Source organism: Aphelocoma coerulescens, chromosome 21, assembly GCF_041296385.1.
Source record: "Aphelocoma coerulescens isolate FSJ_1873_10779 chromosome 21, UR_Acoe_1.0, whole genome shotgun sequence".
Taxonomy (NCBI): Eukaryota; Metazoa; Chordata; class Aves; order Passeriformes; family Corvidae; genus Aphelocoma; species Aphelocoma coerulescens.
Genome location: NC_091034.1, coordinates 8,002,282 through 8,025,357, shown reverse-complemented (window position 1 = coordinate 8,025,357; position 23,076 = coordinate 8,002,282). Strand labels below are relative to the sequence as shown.

At 49.5% G+C, this 23,076-nt stretch overlaps 1 protein-coding gene across 10 annotated transcripts in view; it reads left to right on the top strand.

Annotated features, from left to right (window-relative positions):
• Positions 1 to 21,364, top strand: part of RERE (arginine-glutamic acid dipeptide repeats) — a 178,117-nt gene extending 156,753 nt beyond the window's left edge. For 8 of the 10 annotated variants that reach the window (XM_069034749.1, XM_069034751.1, XM_069034753.1 and 5 more), the window contains 11 exons: positions 6,721 to 6,883; positions 8,938 to 9,030; positions 9,748 to 9,947; positions 11,030 to 11,191; positions 12,353 to 12,466; positions 13,106 to 14,475; positions 14,693 to 14,915; positions 15,363 to 16,086; positions 17,352 to 17,498; positions 17,665 to 17,845; positions 18,364 to 21,364. In XM_069034749.1, coding sequence (XP_068890850.1) covers positions 6,721 to 6,883; positions 8,938 to 9,030; positions 9,748 to 9,947; positions 11,030 to 11,191; positions 12,353 to 12,466; positions 13,106 to 14,475; positions 14,693 to 14,915; positions 15,363 to 16,086; positions 17,352 to 17,498; positions 17,665 to 17,845; positions 18,364 to 18,397 — 3,411 coding nt within the window. In that variant the 3' untranslated portion in view covers positions 18,398 to 21,364. The remainder of the gene's footprint in view (positions 1 to 6,720; positions 6,884 to 8,937; positions 9,031 to 9,747; positions 9,948 to 11,029; positions 11,192 to 12,352; positions 12,467 to 13,105; positions 14,476 to 14,692; positions 14,916 to 15,362; positions 16,087 to 17,351; positions 17,499 to 17,664; positions 17,846 to 18,363) is intronic. The other 2 variants (XM_069034756.1, XM_069034755.1) reach the window with 2 other exon arrangements.
• The last annotated feature ends 1,712 nt before the right edge of the window (positions 21,365 to 23,076 follow it).

The following is a 23,076-nucleotide window of genomic DNA, read 5'->3' as shown; positions in this document are numbered from 1 at the left end:
TGGGGCTGAGCCTTAAAACAATGCCCCAGTGTGCTGTGCATTTGTTTTGCAGAACTGTTAAAGCTGGTACTTAAATCCCTAAAAATGGGGGGAAAAAGAATTGTTTGCATAGAGCCGATAGCGAGGGTAAATTCCATAAAATGTTAATTATCTTATTTCCTGCCAGTTTGTGCAACCTTAATTACAAACACTGGAAAAGATGAACAAATGAACTACATGAAAATGGTGAGTTAGATGTGGCACAGAGAGATATTACTGGTGTTTTTTCAGGATAATTCAGATTTCTCTGTGGCTTGCTAAAGCCATGCAGTCAGGAGGCGGGAGTGAAACAGGGATACCCAGCTGTAAGAAAGAGCAGCTTGTGTTGAGGGCAAAAGGAAAGTGAATGTTGAACACTCAGCCAGTCCTGTGCTTAATAAGGATGGATAAGCCTGTCCAGTAGGCCTGGGTTGGAATTATGAAGGAATTTCAGAGGCTGTCAGTGTTGGAGCTGCTCACAGAGCTGGAGGTTAATCGGCACAATTGTCCTTCCCACTCAGGATTGATCTCAGCCAATTTATAAATCTTCTGTCTCTTTGTTTCCCCACACCATAAAACTTCAAAAGGATGTGCTGAGACTTAATTTGTAAAACTTCATTGACTTTGTCATCAAATGGAAGATGCTGTACAGTGGTCGAGTGTTGATGTGTTACTGCAGATAAAGTTTGTTTTGAAGGAGAGATTATTTACATCCAGCTCATGTATTCCTTTCCTTTTTTTTCCCTTGACTTTGCAGTCCCTGCACTGACTCTCTTCTCTAATAGTGACTCTATTACTCACTCATTATGTGGAAGAATTAGTAGGAGTTGAGAAGGGCAAATCTATTCTCCTGGGGCAATTACAGCAGTGACCTGTGTGTTTAGGTAACATGCACGATGAAATTACTGTAGTCTCTTCACTGCTTGAGGAACTCGGGAGTGAAATCTTCAGCTTCCAAGCTTATTTTAGCACTGCCCAGTTCTCTCAGGACCTGTGGCAGCTCTTCAGACAAAATCTTCATTTGCAGGAGAGAGAAGCCCTCCCTCTTCCCCTGGTGTTTGAGGGGCTAAGCAGGGTACCAGTACTCATTTAGCAAAAACAATTAGAAAGCATAAAGCTGTATCTGATTGGAGGTTTTTTCCACAATAAAATGAAATCCAGAAGATGCAGATGGAGCCTCGGCTGGGTTCCCAGGAAATTCTGTGACTGTTCCTGTGTTGGGAGTAAATTGACAGCATAAAACCCAAGGAAGTCAGCCTGGGTTTGTTACACACCTGCCTCCTCTTTGGATTCCCACTTGCCCAGCCTGTTTGCCAGGAGCTTCAAATAAAAAAAATGAAACCAGGGAGCTTAACCTTGCTGTGTGCAGAGCAGGGAAACAGTGGGGGGCAGCCAATCTCCCAAAACCAGAGGTGGAGTTCATGGAGACAGGGCTGTGCTGCCATCCAGGAGATAACAAGTGGCCAGGGGAGCTGCAAGGTAAAATGCCTTTTACTTTTAAAATCTGTCAGAGAGCTGAGACCTGCAGGGGATTCCTTAGAGAGCATCCACGATTTTTAATGGGGTTTTTTGTAGTGTTAAGTAAAATATTGCTTGATTTTTAAAAGCCTCTCTTAAAATCTCAGTAATGTGTTGGAATATGCAGGATTCCTGTGCACCCAAGGTGGACATTAATCAGTGCTACTGAACAAGCTGCTGAGACTTACTGCTTAATTAGAGCATGTGCAAACCTATTTGTCATGGTTGGCAGAGACACCGAGCCCGAGCTTCGCTCTGTAGAAGTGGCCAAGTGCAGCTCCTGGGGCTGCACACAGCTGCTCCTCTCGGCCCTGCTGCGTGTTTCCAGTCCTTCAGCTTGTTTGGACCAAGGCAGGAGTTCCACGTTTTCTCTCCCTCAGTGTGGATTCATAAGAAGAACCAGAACCACAGAATCATTAAGGCTGGAAAAGCCCTCCAAGATCATTGAGTGCAAGCTTTAACCTAGCCACAGTCAGCCCTGAACCGTGTCCCCAAGTGCCACGTGCACCTGTTTTGGGAACACCTGCAGGGATGGTGGTTCCACCCCTGCTCTGGGCAGCCCCTTCTGTTTGCAGCTTTGGGGTGTGAGATGTGTGATGGGAGGGATGGATATTTTCAGTTTTGTCTCCTTAGAGTGCATGGCAATATGCTGGGTTATTCTGTAAAGCTTTAGGAGCCGGACTGACCCACTGGTCAGTACTGGTGGTGTGTTCCACACACTCCCATGATCCAAACCCATGTTCCTGACCCTGCTCTGGAGCAGATGCTGTGACCCAGCCTGTGCCAGGGGATCCAGTGGAGGAGGGAAGCACTGGAGACTGTTTTTACTGCAGGACTTTACAGAAGCATTAGCTAAATTGAGTTGACTTAATAAAATCTTGAAGCGTTCCAGAAAGATTGTGAATTCATTAAGGCCACAGCTGGACAATCTGTTCCCCTCTGCACTGCCGTGGCTGGTTACAGGCATTGAGGAGTGCTGTCATTTACCTTTTCTCTTTCATTACTGTAAAGCTATTCCCCTCCCCCATGTTTTTTTTTTCTCTGGCAGAGCTCGGCTCTGGGGAAATTAAACAGCAATTATTGTGTTTGCTCACTGTGTTATACCCTAACAGATACTTGAAGGGAAGTTGATGTTTGTGTGTGATTGGCTTCCACAGGAGCTGTGCTGCTGCAGGGCTGTCAGAACCTTCCCGTCCAGGGATGCACACCCAGCCTTAATCCTTTGTTTACCCAAGGCAAGACTAAACACAAACACGGGGCACAGCTTGGGCTGTGGATTTTACATTTGAAAACTACTGATAAGAAGGAGGAAACAGGGCGTGCTGAGGGCATGGGGGTGGAGGGGCTGCTCTGGTGGGGGTGATGTGGCTGAGGGAAGGGTTGAGCTGGAAGAACACACAGGGGAGAGTGGTGGGTGAAAATAGTGGGAGAGGTGAGGAAGAGGTGCCCCATGGCAAGGACAGTCCCCTGCTCGTGCAGCAGGGCTGGTTTGGGCAGGGTGAGGGAGCACTCCAGGTATCAGCTCGGAATTGCAGGGAAACCTCCCCGCTGTGGGCTCCTGCAAGAGGGATCCGAGCCACATCTTCCTCTGCAAAAATAATCCCCAGAGCTGAGCTAAAAGGAGATGAAGTGTGACTTTTTTATATTCACCTACAACATGGGGTGAAATGGCCTTGGCAGGAGGAGGCAGGAGACTTGAGTCGTGAGCTCGGAATGTATTTCAGAACTGGTGAAAGCTGAGCTGGTGTTTTTAGTGAGGAACATAATCCCCTCTGCCTTGTGAAACTTGGGAATGTAGGTGTTCTCAAAGAAATGTGGCGTTAAAAGGCTGAATAATTTTGCTTTATATGTGTTTGGGACAGTTACTCAGATGTTGACATGGAAACATGGAGTTGTGTGTGCAGGAAAAAAGAGGCGGTGGTGTATCAAGTGCTATGAACAGGAAGGGAGCCATGAGTCTGGAAGGGAAGGGAATCTTCTCCCTGCACCGGTGGAAAAGAAAAAGCTGATTTTTGGTGGTCTGGGGGCACTCACAGCATCTTCCATGGATGCAGCACAGTACAGTCACCCTAGAGGGCTCACCCTTCCTAATTAAGGAGTAAATTACATCTCGTTAGCGGGGTGTCACTCCCCCATGAGCTGAGCCAGTCCAGTGGTGACACGAGGGATGGCTCGGGCTGCTTTAACTTGTGCTTTAGCATATGTTGTAGCAATACCCAGCCTGCACAGGACGCTCAGAGGAGAAGGACAGTGTGTTCGCAGGCTGGCAGGGCAGGGCTGGCCCCGGATGATGATCTGGAACCCACAAAAGGAGCTTTGGAGCAGCTGCCCCAGCCCTCCCCAGCCTGGCACTGCCGGCAGCCGCAGCTCAGGGATGTGGGATGTGCTGACTGCGAGACCTTGTGGTGAGGTGAGGTGAGATCACCGGGAACAAAATGATCATTACAGGCCATTCATGTCAGAGCGTTCATGCTTCTCTGTTTGCTTGCAAGCAAAACCAGCAGCTAATTTGCAAGGCAGCCTTTTGTCCCAGGGCCTTTGATCAATGCTGGCCTGTGTTAATGTTTCAGGAGGCTATTGATTTCTGCAGCAGCTTTTGTTCCTGAATTTATGTGCCCTGGCTTTCAGCAGCACGCACTGTGCATGTTTGATTAAAGCTCATTTGACTTCCTTGCAGTGAGGCTGGAAGCTGTTTTTGCTCCCTGTTTGGAGAACCAAAGCTTGCCTGACTTAGTCCTTTGTGCTCCAGCTTGTGCCACCCATGCAGCCACCAGGATGGTGGGGCTGATCCTGCCGGGCCGAACCCATCCAGCAGTTAATCCCTCGGGCAGACAGTGGCATCCTGGAGAGCCAGGTGGCTGCTGAGATCTCGCATGGAATTCTTTCAGTGGGATACCCGTGTGCAACGTGTCGTTCTCTGTGTGCTCCCCCCGACTTCTCTCTTCCTCCCGGAGTCCTTTGCTGAGTGCTGTACTTGTGCAGTCTGACCATGAATTGGAAGTACAGAATATTCTTTAGTCCTTTAATCTGTCCAGATTCCATAGCTGGGCTGAAACTGGTTGTTGAATAAATAGACTTTGACTTCATCTTTATCTGTGTGCAATTGTGACTGCACTTCTGAGTGAGTCTCGGGGGGAAAAAGCCTTATGGTCATGAGGTTGGCATTTTCTATAAATATACACCACTTCTTTTTTAAAGTTTGGTTTATGATATACTACATGTAGAAGTTGTTAAACTTCCCTTGGGACCTGATGGCTTTGCAGTGTGTAAGTGGAGCTCTAATAGGTTCCCATTCCCTATTTTATGATGGGAGGAGAACAGATTGGTTTGTACTCTGCTGTTGCTGTGTGTCAGAGGACACATTAATTCACTGACATAAAGACATGGGATTTACTGGCTTGCTCCTTGGTGCTGACACCTCAGATTTGATACAAATGAATTTATAGGTAAAAAATGACTGGTTTCATTTGCAAGAGACTTTCTGCCTGTGCAGAGCAAAAGCCTCCCTGCAGAGCCCAGCCTGGCTCCTGGCACGGGCATATCCCCAGGTGGACAAACAGTAGGGCTGGGTGGACTTTGAGCCCATTTAATGGGCTGAGGGAAATGGTATTTCTAAAGCAAACACGTGCAGGGAACAGGCAGGAGCAGAGCAGGGTGCCGGGCTCAGAACTCCCTGTTCTGCCCAGTCTGCCGTGGCTTGGGTGCTCATCACCAGCCAGTTTCAGATTCTCTTCAGGAAACACATTTTAGATATTTTTAGTAGGGCTTTTATCCTTCCGAATCAAGAATTGTAGGTAGTGTTTTGCCCACTTGCTCCTCCTCACCAACCATCACTCTGAATATATGTTATTTTAATGTATAATACACATAGTTCAGGTCCACGGTGGGGATCAGTAGCATCATCCCAGTCTGTGGCAGCACAGATTAAAAATGGTCTGTTCTGCCTGTTGCCAGAAATCACCCTTGTGGTTGTGGTTGTGTTCTTTCTTCTGGGGTTTCTATTTTTAAATTAGGCACTGGTAAAATTCTTAAGTGTCTTAAATGTCAGCAGTTAATGTCTAGAACAACATCCTCCCTTTGTCTTTGGAGTGTTTCAGTGGAGCAGGTATTGGTTGTGGCTGTAATTGCTTGTTTGGGGCCCTGGGGAGGGTTTGGATTCAGGCAGGGTCGTAATTGGAGTTAACTCCTGCTCTGCCCGGAGCAGGGGCTGAAGGATTTCCCCACGGAGGCAGCAGGCTGAGGTTATTTGATCACATAAAACACAGTTCAAAGAAACCCTTTTTGTGGGCAATTCAGGTATGTTTGTTCTGATGTTGATTTTTTCAAGGGGCTGGTTAGAACTTCTCCATTTTTCTCTTGCAACTTGAAAGCAACAACACCTTTTACCTTAGAGGCAGACAAGTCGCCAGGAAATGATGGGGTTTCAAAGTAAGAGAAGAGATTAAAACCACATGCTGTTCTTTGGTTCAGCATCGCATCCGCAGGTTTGAATGGCAGCTGCTCCACTTCTTGAATGTAAGCCAGATTCATTATGCTGTGAAATTATCACTCGTTTCTCTAGGTGTGCTCTTTTAACTGCTTAATTAATTTAGATGTGGGTATATATATTCAAATTAAAACACGATTTAGTATGGTAGGGTTGTGTTACAGTTATAGGCTTGTTGTTGAACATGTTTTTACTCAAACTTTCAGCTCCTTACACAGGAATATTGAAAAATACCTGTCTGTGGAATGTAGGTTGGCAAAATGGCAGAGTCTGTTTGGGTTGAGCCTTGTTCTCTCCGTGAAGAGCAGGAGTTGTGGCAGGTTTGGGGTGGTTGTTCCCAGAGCTCGGCAGAGCTGAGGAGCAGAGGTGTCACAGGATGCTGGCAGTGACACAAGGGCACCCTCTTCCGAAGCACTGGCACCAGCAGCATCCAGGTGGAGGTGCTTCCCAACCTCTTTCCTTTCCTAGGGGAGGAGTGAAAAAGCTTTTATTTACTTCTTTCCCTCCTCTGCAAAAGCAAGCAAAACATAATGAGGGATTTTTGTGTGTCTTACCGAAATCATTCTTTTTTTCTGGCTGAAATACATCACGATTCTTCCTAGAAAAATCCATGTGTGCATACAGAGAGACAGGGGAAGGCAGAAAGCTGACGAGTCAGATTTGCATGTCCCTCTAACATGCTCCTTCTGTGTTTGCAGGGAGAACTGATCACCTTCTATTACTACTGGAAGAAAACCCCCGAGGCCGCGAGCTCGCGCGCGCACCGGCGGCACCGGCGGCAGGCCGTGTTCCGCAGGATCAAAACCCGCACCGCCTCCACCCCGGTCAACACTCCCTCCAGGCCCCCCTCCAGTGAATTCTGTGAGTGCAGGCTGAAAGCAGAGGATTTATCTTTGTTCAGATGCAGGGAGCAGCAGTGATGGAATGGTGCTGCACCTCCGAGGGGACAGCAAGGAAATGGAGTTCAGGCAGCTGCCCTCTCCCGGTCCCGCACCGTCTGCTGGAACGTGGGAGGTGGCTTTGATCACCTTTGTGCGGTCCTTAAACATAAAAGCATCCTGTAAGGATGGAAATACAGCCCTGGGATGGGATTTCCCTACTCTTTTCTTGGTGTTGTGTTATATTTTCTCCAGGCTTGTTACAGTAATGGGAAATAAAAAACACGGAAAGAAGGAAGTCCTCCATCCCTTTGGAAGGAAGTCCCTTCCATCCTTCTGGGTGACCCCTACCTTCTGCTGGACCTCAGACTGTGCTGCAGCCTTAGGGACTCTTGGAAGAGCACTGGCCTTACCTGGAGCAGAAGTGTCTAAACCAAGAGCAATGCCCCAAACCAGTGCCTTGCTGCATTGCACAGGGTCCATATGGAGTTAGAAACCTTTGTCCATATGAGAAAGGTTTGTTACCTTGTGTGAGGTTTAAGGCTTTTAAGTCTTTCTAAACCCACGTGCCTCATAAAGAAAAGGGGCTGTGGAAGGCAGAGATTGGCAGATGTAAAAATGAACGTGGGCAGGTGGAGGATGTGGTGAGCAGGCAGGACACACAGTTCTGGCCAGGGGAGAAGGGAGGGTGTAGGAAAGGGCTGGGAGCTTTTCCCTGCTGAACTGGTAGGATTTAGTGCTGATCTCTGTGTGCACAAGGAGCGAGGATCTGGACTCCACAGCTCAACCCAAGATACTCAGCTTGTGAGAGCTTGTGGCTGGGAGGACCCATCCTTATGGATCCGACTGCAGGATGAGAATAAAAACCCATTTAGCAAAAGAAAGCGAGTGCTAGCCTGGGGTCAGTTCTGCAGTCAGGGTTTGAACACCTACAAGTATTAATGTAGGAATTATGGCAGTGGTAGCTATTAAATGTAACCCTGTGTTAATTTGAAGGGTAACGAGTTGCTGACAAAGGCTGATGGCAAGTACTGTGGAATCTGTAAGCTTTAATCATAAACTATAACCTGCATGTACAAAACATCCTCTTGGAGCCTTTAGAAAAACAGTATTCCTGCATCAAGGACTTCTCTTCTAATTAAAGATTCGAACAGAAGAAGCCAGAGGGCTTCCTGCTTGTGACAAATTATAGCCCTGTTACGTTGGGAATTTATAGTGGTGGGACTAGAAAAATGCTGTGCCTCTCAGAGGGGAAGTATTTACTCCTGAGGTGTTTAGAAGATAAGATAGAGTTTTTGTGATGTCTGCGTACTTTCAGTGGTTTAGATGCTGCTTTTGAGCTCACAGATGTGTAATTTGCCGCAAAGGAAGGGGACCCTTTGCATATCCTCTTCTTCTTCAAAACATGACATTTTTGCAATGTGAGTTTGCCATGGGTGAAACTTGGAGCCCTGCAGTAAGGATTGGGAAGCTGGTGTTATCCTTCAGTGCCTCTCATCCAAAAGAATCACAGCGTGTTTTTCAAACAGGTCCATTGTATGTGAGCATTGATTCCTCCACCCACAAACACCTCTGCTGCTGGGTAACAAAATAAAAAACCACTACAGGACCTGTTCATGGAATCTTGTAGAGTAGGTTTTGAATATAGAATATTTGATTTTAAATTTGATCAGGTTCTAGAGATAAACCTCTTTTCTCTTGAAGATTGTGGGTTGGGAACACAGCCTCTTGAACTCACTGTGGATAGTATTTGAGTGGCAGCTTACCTGGAAAATGTACCATGTGCTGAATCAGACATTCCAGGAGTTGTATCCCATGGCACATTCCTGGAATCCTCTTTTAACCTGCAGAGTGATGAGGTCTGGTCTTGCTCAGTTTGAAAAATCAGAAATAATGGCCATGCAAGGCAGGGTGGGTGTAGGGAGTCACAATCTATTTGACTTAATGGTTGTTTTAGCCAAGTAGGAGGAAATAGGAAATCCTGCTGAGTGTTTATTTTCCATTTTCCTCTTTCTCTGTTGTCCTTCCCACCCTCAGTGGACCTGAGCTCGGCCAGCGAAGATGACTTTGACAGCGAGGACAGCGAGCAGGAGCTGAAGGGCTACGCCTGCCGCCACTGCTTCACCACCAGTATGTCCCAGTCCCTGCTGGCTTCTCCCCTCTGCTGCTGCCTGGGGGGCTGGGTTCAGCCAGCAGGAGCAGCACTGTGGGGGTGAATCAGCTAAAATATGCAGCGTTCCTAACAGAGTTAATCAGGCTTTGCCACTGCAAATTAATACTGCAGCGACAAAGGAGAACCCTGAGGTAGACATTTATACAGGAATAAATCTGCATAATCCATAATCTATGTAATCAATTTGTGACATAATGGATCAGCACTGGCCTGCGACTGTCACACACAAAACTTCCTTATGCTGCACCAAACCTGCTGTGCATCAGCCCCGTTCCTGTGGCTGTTCCTGAAGGTTCTCTGATGTTTGGGCATGTGCACAGATGGAAATGGGAGCCCCAGAATGGGGAAGGAAATAAGAGGTTCAGAGCTCACTTCTCTTGCAGAAACCACAGCTTTGGAGAACAACAGCTGCCTGTTAGCTTCCCAGTAGAGCAGATAAGGCTTCTTTCTGTGCCTCAAAACTGTAGTTTCTTAAGCAAACAACCATAGTGTGCAAATTGAATATTGAGGATGTGCACTGGAACAGGACAAAGTTTTCCAGAAACTTCTCCAACTTTGTTACCCGTAGAAAAGCAGCTGCTTTTGTAGCTGTACCTTTTTTAATAATTCAGTATGTTTGTGCTGGGGCTGGGGTACTCTGTGAGTTGCTGAGCTGTTGCTTTCCCTGCCCCAAGCCTCCAAGGACTGGCACCACGGCGGCCGAGAGAACATTTTGCTGTGCACGGATTGTCGGATTCACTTCAAGAAATACGGGGAGCTGCCGCCCATCGAGAAGCCCGTGGACCCCCCACCCTTTATGTTCAAGCCTGTGAAAGAGGAGGACGATGGACTCAGTGGGAAGCATAGCATGAGGACACGGCGGAGTCGAGGCTCGGTGGGTTTAACCCTCTTTAATGCCGAGGGGGAAAGGAGCCAGACCCCTAAAGTGGCTGGTTTGCCATGGGCTGGGCCTGCTCCTGCTGCATTTGTGTGTGCCTGGGTGAGCTTTGCTGAGGCTTTCTCTGGAGAAAGGAGATGGAATGTCTCTGTAAACTGTGTTACTTCTCTGTAGTGACTGGCAGGGGACTGTCAGCATTCGGGGGCACTGACAGTGTGTGACACATCCTGTGCTGGTGCGTGCCCTCCTTGCAGCTGCGTCCTGTCAGAGTTACGCCCTTGGGAAGAGTTCTAAAAAATTAGATGCTCTTCATGTGGTCTCCTGATGTTACTGGAGTTAAAGCCTCTTCCCTACAGAGAGCTCTGTTTTGCCTTTGTGGTCGGTGTGCTCTGTCATTGCATTCTTGCTCGGGTGAGGCACTGGGAGCCTTCCTGGGAGCACAGCACTTGTGAGGGCTCTGACAGCAGCTCTGGGTGATTTATCTTTGAGTTGGGTGTAGCTGATAGAACACAGCAGATACATTTCTTTCCTTGCCCTTCCCGCTCTGTGTTTCTGATCATGATGATGAGACCATTGATTCTAAATATCTCGTGAGGCTCCATTCCTGGGGAGTATTGGGTCCATTGCTTTTTTTGGTAGCCAGTCGTCAAAATGGCAGGGAAACAGCATTAATTTTTGAAATGCACTTTACATATCCCTTATTGCATAGGAGGAGCACACTGGAGCTGGGGGTTTAGACCCTGGCCTTGGCTGCTTGAATGCCAACAGCTGGACTGTTTCTGATGGAACATGGGGGTCCTCCTGCATCATGCACTCTTGTGTGTGTGCTGTGTATTGGAACATCTTCCTAATGCCATTTCTAACAGACACTGTTAATTCATGTTTTTGAGTAGATGGATTAAGGGTTGGTCTCCTTTTACATTTGAGTCCAGTTGAGCTTTGAAGGAAGAAGTGTAACAACATGGAATGCTGCAGGTTTTTGCTGTCAGGCTCTTACAGGGGTGTGTTACCTGTGCCCCTGCCAAGGCAGAGCACTCGGAGGGGCTGGGCAGTGCTGACCCGGCTGTGCTTTCCCCCAGATGTCGACCCTACGCAGTGGCAGGAAGAAGCAGGCAGCCAGCCCCGATGGCCGGGCCTCCCCCATCGCCGAGGACGTTCGCTCCAGCGGCCGCAACTCGCCCAGCGCCGCCAGCACCTCCAGCAACGACAGCAAGGCCGAGTCCGTGAAGAAATCCACCAAGGTAACGCCTTCCCACCGGGCTCTCCTGGTGTGGCTGCACACCTCGGGCAGGTACACGAAATGCACATCACAGGAGGCCGGGGAGTCTCTCCGTGACCTGGAAGGTCCTTTGTGTGTGGATAAGGCAGGAGTGGAGTGAGTGGTGCAGCCGAGTGCTGCTTTGTGCCTGGCCAGGGAGGGGTGTGAGTGATCAAACCACTCACGCAGCCCCGCATGACCTTACTGCTCTCAGGAGAAAGTAATCCCTCCATTTCGGATGCAAATGCAGGCCTTAAGCTCAGGGGAGTAATGCAGATCAGAAATGCTGTGTTTGAGACAAGTAGACAGTTTTGGGGATTTTTTTTTTAAGTAGTACTTAATCTTTGTTTACAAAGGAGTATGAACATTTAGTAATTGAGTCTACTTCTGCTACTGTTTTTCTGGAGGTGTATTTGCTTGATTGTTCAGAGCAAGCTGACAGTTGAGTCTGTTTAAATGAATTAAATGCCTTTCCAAGAGAGTCCTAAAGAAGCAAAGCCACATGAAGCAGGAAGGCTTGCCATTAAGCAGTGTGAATTGAAAAGTTGCAAGTTAAAAATAAATATTTAAAAAAAAAAAAAGTCAGAACTGGAGTATGGAGCAAGTTTTTACATTATAAAACTGAAAACTTGGCAGAATTTGAAGTTAGGTAATTATGTGATGCACTGAGCTGTTCCAGGCCATGGGAGAAGGTAGTAATCTCAGAATAGCTATTCCCTGTTAGCCCTGTATCTGAGGGGATCTAAAAATATTCCTCTCAAAATATCAAGAGTAGAGCAAGACTTTCATGTAGCAGAAAGAGGCTTATCCTGTCTCCAGCAGAAATTCTTGCTCGGTCCTGCACCAGTTAATAACTGGTGTTGGTCTCTGTTAGAAGGGTTACCTGACCCAGTTGATCTGCTGTGAGTTTCTGGTGGGGTTTGGTCCTGGACAGATCTGTTTAAAATATCCCTTGAGATGAGGAATGCTTTATTCACTTTTTCCTACTAGTTTGATGTGTATTGGATTGCTCTTAAGTACTATGTCAACTCCAGAGTTCTCCTGCTCCTTAATCTGTGTTAAATATGGTGGCACTGGCATACACTCAATTTTCTTTTGCATTTACACTACTGGCAACTGTTGTGTTCTGTGTCCTTTGTGGCAGAAGATAAAAGAAGAGGTGTCTTCTCCTCTCAAGAACTCCAAGAGGCAGCGGGAAAAGGCAGCATCCGACACGGAAGAGCCTGACAGGTCGAATGCCAAAAAATCCAAAACTCAAGTGAGTCCCATGGAGGAGTATTTCCTCTTAGGAGAATGGTTTGAGATGGGGAGGGGGTAACAAACCAAAAACACGAAATCAATATAAGCCACAGCAAATTGTAACTTAATCCGTGGCTGGAAAGCGACCAATGTTATAATGTGTTCCTTCTGCTGAAAACAGTGGAGTGATACGGGGTAAGTCCAGAAGTTGGTTTTCTTCCTTTTGCTATCAATACCAACTGTATAGCAGTACACTTAGATTATTTTCCACCTCCTTCCTCCACTTTTTTTTTAATTTCAAATTTGGGGTTTTTGTCTTCTGTGACAAGTTAGAAGACCACCACTGGAATTGTCACAGGACAAATCTTTTCCATTGCTGGTGACCCTCATAGTGAAGAAGTGTTTTGCTGTGTTCAGCAGGACTCTATTTCAGTTTGTTCCTGTTGCCCCTGGGCACGTTGGAAAGGATCCTGGCTCTGCTGTCTGTGCACCTCCCTTGGATATTTGTGTTCCTGTGCTCGTAGAGGCCCTGTGGGGTTCAAAGAGTGCCTGCAGCTGTGTCTGCACAGCACGTGTGATTGATCCCATGCGTGGCACACTGGGAATGTCTTGCAGCGCTTTTCCTGGGCGCAGTGGTCACTGTTGCTTCTCCCCACAGGAGATCAGCAGGCCAAACTCCCCCTCGGAGGGAGAGGGCGAAGGCGAGAGCTCTGACAGCCGCAGCGTCAACGACGAGGGGAGCAGTGACCCCAAGGACATCGACCAGGACAACCGGAGCACGTCCCCCAGCATCCCCAGCCCCCAGGACAATGAGAGCGACTCGGATTCCTCGGCTCAGCAGCAAGTGCTGCAGGCGCAGCCCCAGGTGCTGCAGGCCCCGAGCGGCCCTGCCCAGGCCGCCGCTCCCACGCCGCCGGTGCCGGCCCCGCTGCCGGCGCTGCCGCCCGCGTCCAGCGCCGCCCCAGCCCCCGCACAGGTGTCACCGCCAGCGCCCCAGCCCTCGGGCCAGCCCCAGCCACCCGCCCCCGCCGCTCCTCACTCGCACATCCAGCAGGCCCCTGCTCTGCACCCGCAGAGGCTCCCGTCACCCCACCCGCCCCTGCAGCCCCTGAGCGTGTCCCAGAGCCAGCCGGCCCCGGCGCAGCCCCACGCGCAGCCCCCGCTGCACGGCCAGGCCCAGCCTGCCCCTCACAGCCTGCAGGCGCAGCCCCTGCTGCCCCATCCCGGCCCTGCCCAGCCCTTCTCCCTGCCCGCTCAGTCAGCTCAGTCTCAGGTGCCCCTCCAGACACAAGCCCCGTCTCACTCGCACTCGGCTCTGCAGGTGACGCAGCCCGTCCTGCCCACCACGACCTCGCTGCAGCAGGCGCAGCCTCCGCGGGAGCAGCCGCTGCCCCCCGCCCCCATGGCCATGCCTCACATCAAACCTCCCCCTACCACCCCCATCCCGCAGCTGCCCACTGCTCCGGCCCACAAGCACCCTCCCCATCTCTCTGGCCCGTCTCCGTTCTCCATGAACTCCAACTTGCCTCCACCGCCCGCTCTGAAGCCTCTAAGCTCCCTCTCGACTCACCATCCTCCATCTGCACACCCTCCTCCCCTGCAGCTGATGCCTCAAAGCCAACCACTGCAGTCCTCACAAGCCCAGCCTCCTGTTCTGACCCAGAGCCAGAGCCTTCCCCCTCCTGCTAGCCACCCCCCCTCTGGACTCCATCAGGTTTCCTCCCAGCCCCCCTTCTCTCAGCACCCCTTTGTGCCCGGGGGCCCCCCTTCCATCACGCCTCCTTCGTGCCCCTCCACTTCCACACCGCCCACCGTGCCTGGCATCCCTCTTCAGACTCCCATCTCCACGTCAGCAGCTTCTAGTGGGACAGTGCCCGTGGTGACAGCCTGCACGCTGCCACCCATCCAGATCAAGGAGGAGGTCCCAGATGAAGCTGAGGAGCCGGAGAGCCCTCCACCTCCACCCCGGAGTCCATCCCCAGAGCCCACGGTGGTGGATATCCCGAGTCACGCCAGTCAGTCAGCCAGGTATGGAGCTTTCATCAGTGCTCTGCTTTCCCTGTTTTTATACTCCACTATCTGTGGACCAGTATGGTACAGTTAATGTTCTCCTGGCTTTCAGGGAAGCTGGTAGTGTTTGGTCTAAGTGTAGAGTGGTATTTTTTTATTTTCGACATACAGCTCCCAAATCCCAGACTCTTGCACCTTTCCCAGGGCTGAGCTCTTTCTCTCGTGTTCCTTTCAGGTTCTACAAGCACCTGGACCGTGGCTACAATTCGTGCTCCAGGGCAGACCTGTACTTCATGCCTCTGGCAGGATCCAAACTGGCCAAGAAGAGAGAAGAGGCCATCGAAAAGGCCAAAAGGGAAGCAGAGCAGAAAGCCAGGGAAGAGAGGGAAAGAGAAAAAGAGAAGGAGAAGGAAAGAGAGAGGGAGCGTGAGCGTGAGAGAGAAGCAGAAAGAGCTGCGGTAGGTTCGGTTCTGGTTCAGAGCTGGGTAAGGGAATTGATGGCTGGATCTGACCTGGATGGTGACTGCAGGATGCAGATCCCCAGGAGCACTTTAATCCTGTCCAGTCAGGGGTCTCTGAGTGTGGAGCTGTGTGTGTGTTCTGAGCACCTCCCACCCTTCCTGGGACTGTCTTGCTTTAAAGGAAATGCAGAGTTCCTGCCCCTGGTCTGGTTGTGTGGGAAGCCAGAGCATCTGGGGAGAACTAGGCCAAGTGTTGACATTTAACTTGCAGTAGGAGAACACTGTGCAGATACAATGAATGCCCTTGTGTCCCTTGCACGACGATGCAGGCCCACGAGTGCTGTCTCCTGGAAGAGGGGCTGGAGACAGAGGGGAGGTGTGTGTGTGTCTGAGGTGCTCTAAGCCGAGTGTGCTGAACTGGGATTCTCTCCCTGTTGTGTGCAGCAGAAGGTGTCCAGCTCCTCCCACGAGGGCCGTCTCGGCGAGTCCCAGCTCAGCGGGCCAGCCCACATGAGGCCTTCCTTCGAGCCCCCCCCGACCACCATCGCGGCGGTGCCCCCCTACATCGGGCCGGACACGCCGGCGCTACGGACGCTGAGCGAGTACGCGCGGCCCCACGTCATGTCCCCGACCAACCGCAACCACCCCTTCTTCGTGCCCCTCAACCCCACGGATCCGCTGCTGGCCTACCACATGCCCGGCCTCTACAACGTGGATCCCGCCATCCGCGAGCGGGAGCTGCGCGAGCGGGAGATCCGGGAGCGCGAGATCCGCGAGCGGGAGCTGAGGGAGAGGATGAAGCCCGGCTTTGAGGTGAAGCCCCCGGAGCTGGACGCGCTGCACCCGGCCACCAACCCCATGGAGCATTTCGCCAGGCACGGGGCACTGACTATCCCACCCACGGCGGGGCCTCACCCCTTCGCCTCCTTCCACCCGGGGCTGAACCCCCTGGAGAGAGAGAGACTGGCGCTGGCGGGGCCGCAGCTGCGGCCGGAGATGAGCTACCCGGACAGGCTGGCGGCCGAGCGCATCCACGCCGAGCGCATGGCCTCGCTCACCAACGACCCCCTGGCGCGGCTGCAGATGTTCAACGTCACCCCCCACCACCACCAACACTCACACATACACTCACATCTACACCTACACCAGCAGGACCCCCTACACCAAGGTGAGCCCCGGCAGGTGGGCGCTTCCCTAGGGAGCATCTCCCTGTTTAGTCTGCCCGGAACAGGCCCACTCTGACCCTGGAACTCAAATTGCAAAAGCCCTGTTTTCATGTCCATGTTGTGGTTCTGTGGTAACTGAAATGCAGGTGCTTTTTGTGGGAGTGATGCAGGATGGTAACACCACAGTGATCTTCGTTCAGACTCTCACTGTGAAAGGTTTGCTGGTTCGTTGTGGGTTGGTTTTTTTCAGTGCTGCTGTCCTAGGGCAGCACCTTACAGTGGTGATAATTCATAGTCTCAGAAATGAGTCTGTGCCTGCTCATTTCTAAAGCAAGATACATGGTTACTCCTCTAGAGGTCTGGAGTCCTGGAGATGAGGCACTTAGCAGAAATTTTCAGATTTTCTGGTGACAGGCAGGAGAGAACATGGCAAGCCAGGCACCAGGTGCTGCACCTGCCAAGTAAGGGGGGGGCGAAATGTCAGAGTACCTGAAATGCAGGTTCTGGTCTCTGGCTGCTAATGCAGTTGGTGCAAGCTAATGTAGCATACTTTGCCCTGGAGCAGTGTGCATTAAATGTGCTGGGATGCCTTTTCTCGGAGGGAATGTGAGTGCTGCTGCAGAAGCCAGATTGTACAGCAAGGAAAGCAGCAGGGTGCTGTGAGATTCTTAAGGGCTGGGGGGTTGCAGGTAGGAGATGGTAGTGCTGGATATCAGCATTCCTAAAGCTCTTGGCTGTGGACAGGGGCTGAGGCTCACTGCAGAAGTCACAGATGGGCTCAGTTGGAGGCAGGTTTGCAAACCCCCTGACAACAGAAGAAATGTGACACAGGCCGTGTCTGTACAAGGATTCTGTTGCCAGGTAAGTCAGTCACTGAGCACCTCTGTGCAGGTACATCTAGGTGCTCCCCTGGTACTCGTTCTGGACAAAAACATGGCTTGTACATTGTCCCAGTCCAAGAGAGGCTGGTGCAGACACAGCCAGGTCAGTTCACTGCCAAGTCTCTGGGTATATTTGAGAAGTAATTTGGCTTTGTGCTTTGCCAGGTTCAAATACAGTGAGGGGCTCTTGGGTGTCTCCAAGTGGCTCCTATGGTGCTCAAGGCTGTTATAACCCGTGGGTCTCTGGGGAAGAACAGAGGCTAGAATGACCCCACATTTCTGCTGTGCAGCAGCTGAGGAAGTTGTTTTGGCTTTGTCTTCCTTTCCCTGGCGCTTACTCTGCAGTCCCAGGCAGCTGATGGATGCTTTCTCCCCTTCTCTCTCAGGCTCAGCAGGACCTGTTCATCCACTGGTGGATCCTTTAGCAGCTGGACCCCACTTGGCACGTTTTCCCTACCCACCTGGGACCATCCCCAACCCATTGCTAGGGCAGCCACCTCACGAGCATGAAATGCTCCGACATCCAGTCTTTGGTGAGAGCATTTTATGGTCCTTTGCAAGGGTTGGCTTTGCTCTGAAATGTCATCTTTTCCTGTGGGGTTTAGCATTTCTTGGTGGGGGGAGCTGAGCTGTGACTTCAGGTGGTTGTGGTGGTCTGTTGGGACAAACAAGAGTGTAAACGTGGTCCCTGTCTCCCAGGTACTCCCTACCCTCGGGATCTGCCTGGTGCCATTCCACCTCCCATGTCAGCAGCCCACCAGCTGCAGGCCATGCACGCCCAGTCTGCAGAGCTGCAGAGACTGGCCATGGAGCAGCAGTGGTTGCACGGGCACCCTCACATGCACGGTGGGCACCTACCCAGTCAGGAAGATTATTACAGGTGAGAGTGCAATGAAGGCTTTTGGGGACCTGGGAATTCCATCATATTTCTCCACATTCCTGCTTTTTTCCTCCGAATTTTCACCTTTCTTGCTGTGTGCTGAGCCCTGATGCAGTTACAGGTGAAGCTGTGCTGAGACCTGATTTGGGCAGGTGGGAAGCGAGGTCCAAATTCCTGGCACAAGATGAGAGTGGTTGAGTCTCCTATTGCAGAATCCCCTCTGATTGGGGTTTTTAGTGGGATACTTGCTGCAACTGCCGCTTCCACATCTCTTCCATGAGAACAGTGGAGGAGGGTGGGCAGAGCTTTATGGAGGAGAAGGGGAGGAGTTCAGTGACCGCGCTGGGGGTTCCCTGTGCTGGGACAGTGCCCGTGCCAGGGCAGTGCCCTGGGGCTGGTGCTTAGAGCTCACAACCTGCAGCCCCTGTTCCTGCAGAGGCAAGCAGGAGGGCAGAGCTGTCTCCCAAGTGTCTGACACCTCTTTTGTTGTGTTAAAATGAGTTTTCTTTCTCTTGCAGTCGACTGAAAAAAGAAGGCGACAAACAGTTGTAATAAATTATTTATTTGTAACGCTGGCTATGGAAACCCCAGTCCTTGGGAAGGAGTGGAACATTTTTACATACAAGAAGAGCTACAAAAGGAAAAGAATATCTTATAAAGATTTCTTTATATATTTAAAACAGAAGCAACCACCCAACAAGTAGAGACTTATCAGCATAGTGTTCATTTGTAGAGAAGATTTCTCAAGACTGGTGTGGGTCTCCCTGCATGAAAACGTATTCAGAAGCCTATTGGAAATACAGGACTGTGTGGAATATTCAGAGAACTTCCTGCAATCTTGTTTTTTTTTTTTTTTTTCCTTTTTCTTATCTTACTAGTTTGTTTTCAGTAGGTGCTAGAATCAGGTTCACAACACAAGTCACTGTGCGTGAAGGGACACTCAATGCATCTATAGGTAATTAAAAAAAAAAAACAGGATTGCAAGTAGGTGACATAACAAGCTCTGAATCCAAGTGCTATAATAATAAAAAATCTACTTTTATTTTAATACATTGTAGGAAATCTTCATAATTTTAAAGAGAGCTCAGTTCTGCAGCATGGCTTTTTAAGTCTGTAAATAACTTTTTTTGGGTAGAGGGGAGAAACAAAACAAAACAAACTCCAGAAACGTTTATCTTGATTTTCAGTAACATCACAAATTGTGAATTCCTACCTGGTATTGACAGAATACAGAGTTGATTTTTTAATAAAAAATATATATATAATTATCCCTTTAATTAAAGGGAATGATGAGTATCAATAATTTCAAATGGGTAAAAGCTTGAAATTTGGTTTGATATCAACAATAAGCATTAAAGGGATTTGCAGGGATAATGTTGCAAATGACTGTTTCTGTTCTTGGTTTTTTGGTTGGTTTGGTTGTTCAGGGGTTTTTGTTTGTGTTCCATCTCTCTGTTCTGCAGCTGATTTTGTTGAGTTGGGTTTCTCAGCAGCACAGATGTCCCTTGGACCCCGCTGACCCTTTTGATGCCGCCTTTAACGGTTCATTTTCAGTGTGGCCATAAAACACTTCTTTCCTGTGACCTTTTGAAACTTAATCTAGCTACACTGGGCTTAGACTTTGGGCAGAAAGTTCAGAGAAATAATCTCTTCTACAAATCTCTTTTTAAAGATGTTCCATGGCTCAGACTAGTGCAGCCAGAGCTTTGTATGCATGTGCCTACTTTTGGAGGACGTGCTTTTCCTGGCCTGCTGTTTGATAAGTTCTTAAGAAAGGTGTACTTGGCAACTCAGTGTTCTTAAAGTTGTGTTGCAAAAACCAGTCTGTTTTTCTCTTTGACTGTTTAAGTTTGGGTTTTATAAGCAAAAACTGTTTAACTGCCACCAGTGTTCTGTACCTCAGGAACTGACTGCTCTGGGATGAACGGGATCCAGGGACAGTAACATTTACTGCTTCCCAGCACCACGGTCCCTGCAGGGTCACTCCTGTTGCCTGGTTCCCATGAGGATGGGGAGAGGAGAGGAATACACAGTGAGCCAGTGAGCATTAATGGAGACAGCTCTGCTTACTAGGAAGGTTTTTTACATTTTTTCCCCCAGTTTTGCCACGGTTTTTCTTTGCCGGAGCAGAGGGTGACGCGACCAATGGACATCTGAACCTGCTGGTCATTTATTTCTGCTGGTGCACAACTCCCCCCATCCTCTCTCTCTCCACTCACGAGTGCTCTCTCTGCTGTTGTAGCCTGTTCAGTGTGATGGTTGTGTCCTAGGACTGTACTGAGCCACATCTGATAAAGTTGTAGTTAATCAGCTACAGGCACGGTGCTCGTCCACCTCCTGCTGCTCAGCCCAGAGCTGCTGTCAGACAATTCACCAGTTAAAAATGCGTGTTCCAGGCCCACTAAGGCAGGAGTAGAGGGGAGAGCAGGGGATTTTTCAGCTGATCTTCCCTTTTTGCTGCCCTCCATTGTAGATTTCTCAGTGCTAAAGCCCTGCTGTGGTGTTGAATCAGTCCAGCTGCTGTGTTTAACTCTGGGTGAAGGTGTTGGGAGGGACAGGTTGGGTTTCTGAGGTGGGGAACCATGAGGTCAGTCCAGATTCGAGGGAGGTGAAGCCCTTGTCCGTGGCTGTGGGCAGTGATGGGGTGAAAGGTTTCCTTATGGGAACAGGGTTTGTTTTTGCTCACAGCTGAGCAGCCAGAAGGATGGGCCTGCTCAGCAGAGAGTGCCTCAGTTTGCTTTAAAGGTCTCATTAGGCACATTTCAGTTCAATCTCTCCCCTCCTTTTTTTTTTTTTTTTTTTACCATGTGGAATTGGGGAGTTTGGGGAAGTTCAGCCACTTTGGCCGTTTCTTCTGACCCTTCTCTTGCTGTTTTTTAGCCATAGTTCTTCAGAAAAAGTAAAAGTTAATTCCCTCCAGTGGTCCTCTCTGTATTCCTTATTTTTCAGCTGAAGTTGCAGTCTGTTCTAAAGCTGTTCATTTAGAGATATATATATATATATTTTTTTTTTTTCCCAGAAGAGCATTCTAATAATTTATGGGAGGTTTTTTTGTTCACATCATTCAGCAAATAAGCACTGAAATTCTTCCATTTTAGCCCAATGATTAACTACAACTTTACCTGCAGTGGCTCTTGAAGCCATCTCGGTGTTCGATGCCCTGTTAAAAAACAACCCAGACCTTCTGATTTTCTTTCAGGAAATCTCTCTTAATTTTTCCTCTGTTCCGAAAGTTAATTTTTGAATTTTGCTTTAGTGTTTTTGAAACGTCTCTCTTGTTCTATGTCGTCATGGTTGAGCTTGTTTCACTGCACCGTTAAAGCAGAGTGTACATTCTGACTGCTACATTTATATATATCTTGAAGCTTAATGTATATATGAGTAGTTTGCCATGGGATAACACAGTGTAAACAGAGTAGAAACCCAGAAATCGTGACTTCTGTGTTCTCTCCATTTGAGTATTTTGTAATTTTTTTGAAATATTTGTGGACATAAATAAAACCAAGCTACACTACAGCAGCCAGGTTTTGCCTGCAAGTGGAATGTGTCTCTTGATTGTTGTTAGTGGGAGAGGAGTTACTTTCCTCTGGGATAGTGTGGGGTGCTGGCATGGCCACCTTGTCTGGTTCAAACATGTCTTTTCTTGGCTTTATTTTTTCCCTCTCTGAGATAATTTTGGTTTTAATACACAGCACACAAACACCAGCATCATGTCCAGTTCCAGTTCTGCATCCTTGAGGCACATTGCTGCTCTTCTGCCTAATTTTCAGTATAACACACTGTGTATACCCCAGCAGCTGCATTTTTGGGAATTGTTTTTCCTAAGAGATGTTGTTTGTGCCAGTAGAATCGTGTTGAACACAACTGATCCAGAGCTGGCAAGAGGCGCCTTCCAAAGGGATGCTTGCAGAGAGGGAGATGCACAGTAACTCATTGTCTGTTCATTGTCTTCTGGAAAGCTAAAATTTGCCTTTGAATTCCATCAAGTTGTGTTTGTGTCCACTGTGGCAGCTCCACCAGGGATTGCAGTGGGACTGGTGAGTGCTCAGGACTTAGAGCTGGTGATAATCAGCATCTCCAGAACTCGGGGAGGTGTTGGGAGGGCACAGGGAGCTGTGCTGGGTGTCTTTGCAGAATAAATGTTTGCTCAGAAGGGAGGTGGGAAGGTTCCTTCTTGGGTCTGGTTCTGCTTTGGTTTTGCTGTGTGATTTTTCAGAGATAGATGCTTTGGCTCCAGTTCAGGGTAATTGGTGCTGTGGGCACAGTGAGAGGAGGGTCCTGGTGTTGGAGTGTGCTTGGGGCAGGCCGATAAGGCTTCATGACAAATGGCATGAGAGGCTGCTCTATTTATACCCCGTGGCATTTTATGAGGGGAAGGTCAGCTCTTGTCTACTGGAAATAACTTCTGAAAGTGCTTTTTTTGAGCCTGGCTTGAACATGTGCTATTTATTTTGACATTTCTTTTTTAATTCCTTGTACTTAATGTAGAACTTGGGTGGGCTCAGGCTGCCCTGTCCTGCTTAACAGGTTCTGAGTTTCCAGACGTAAAATGATGCATTCTGCAGGGACGGGGCTGCAGAGGATTTTTACTACTGGATGGATTGGACAATGCAGTTCTTCCACCGTGGCTCTGTGTTAATGGGGTCGTGCCGTGGCAGGGTGGGAGCTGGGAGCCATCGGTTGTGGGGCTTTGTCGCCTGCGCATTGCCCGAGTTCCTGTGAGGCCGTGTCGGCTCCAGCAGCACGGATGGGATTTGATCCTTCCCAGGCCGTGGATCCCCTTCAGAATGCCATGGAATACCATGGAATGGGTTGGGTTGGAAGGGACCTTAGAGACCATCTCATTCCAGTCCCCACCATGGGCGGGGAACTTGCTTCTCCCACCTGGATTGGTTCGGGGATTTAACGAGGAGATGAGGGGAAGTCCGGTGGTGTGAGGGGTTCCAGTGCCAGGTGAGGAGGAGAGGCCACTCAGGTGGTGTTCGTTGGGAGATTTGGGAGATTTTGGCACTTTTGAAGCCCTAAAGCTGCTTGGGGGGGAGCTGGGAGTGCTCTGAGGCCCCTGAGGGGAGGGCGGGGCCCAGCACCAGAGGGATTCCAGAAGGTTCTGGAAGAGCTGAGTGAAGGCTTCAGGTGGAGACTTTTTTCCTGCTGTGCCAGCAGAAGGTGAGAGGAGGGTGGTGGAGGGATCTGGGGGTGGCTGAGGAGAACCTTGGGCTCCGTGTCCCTCA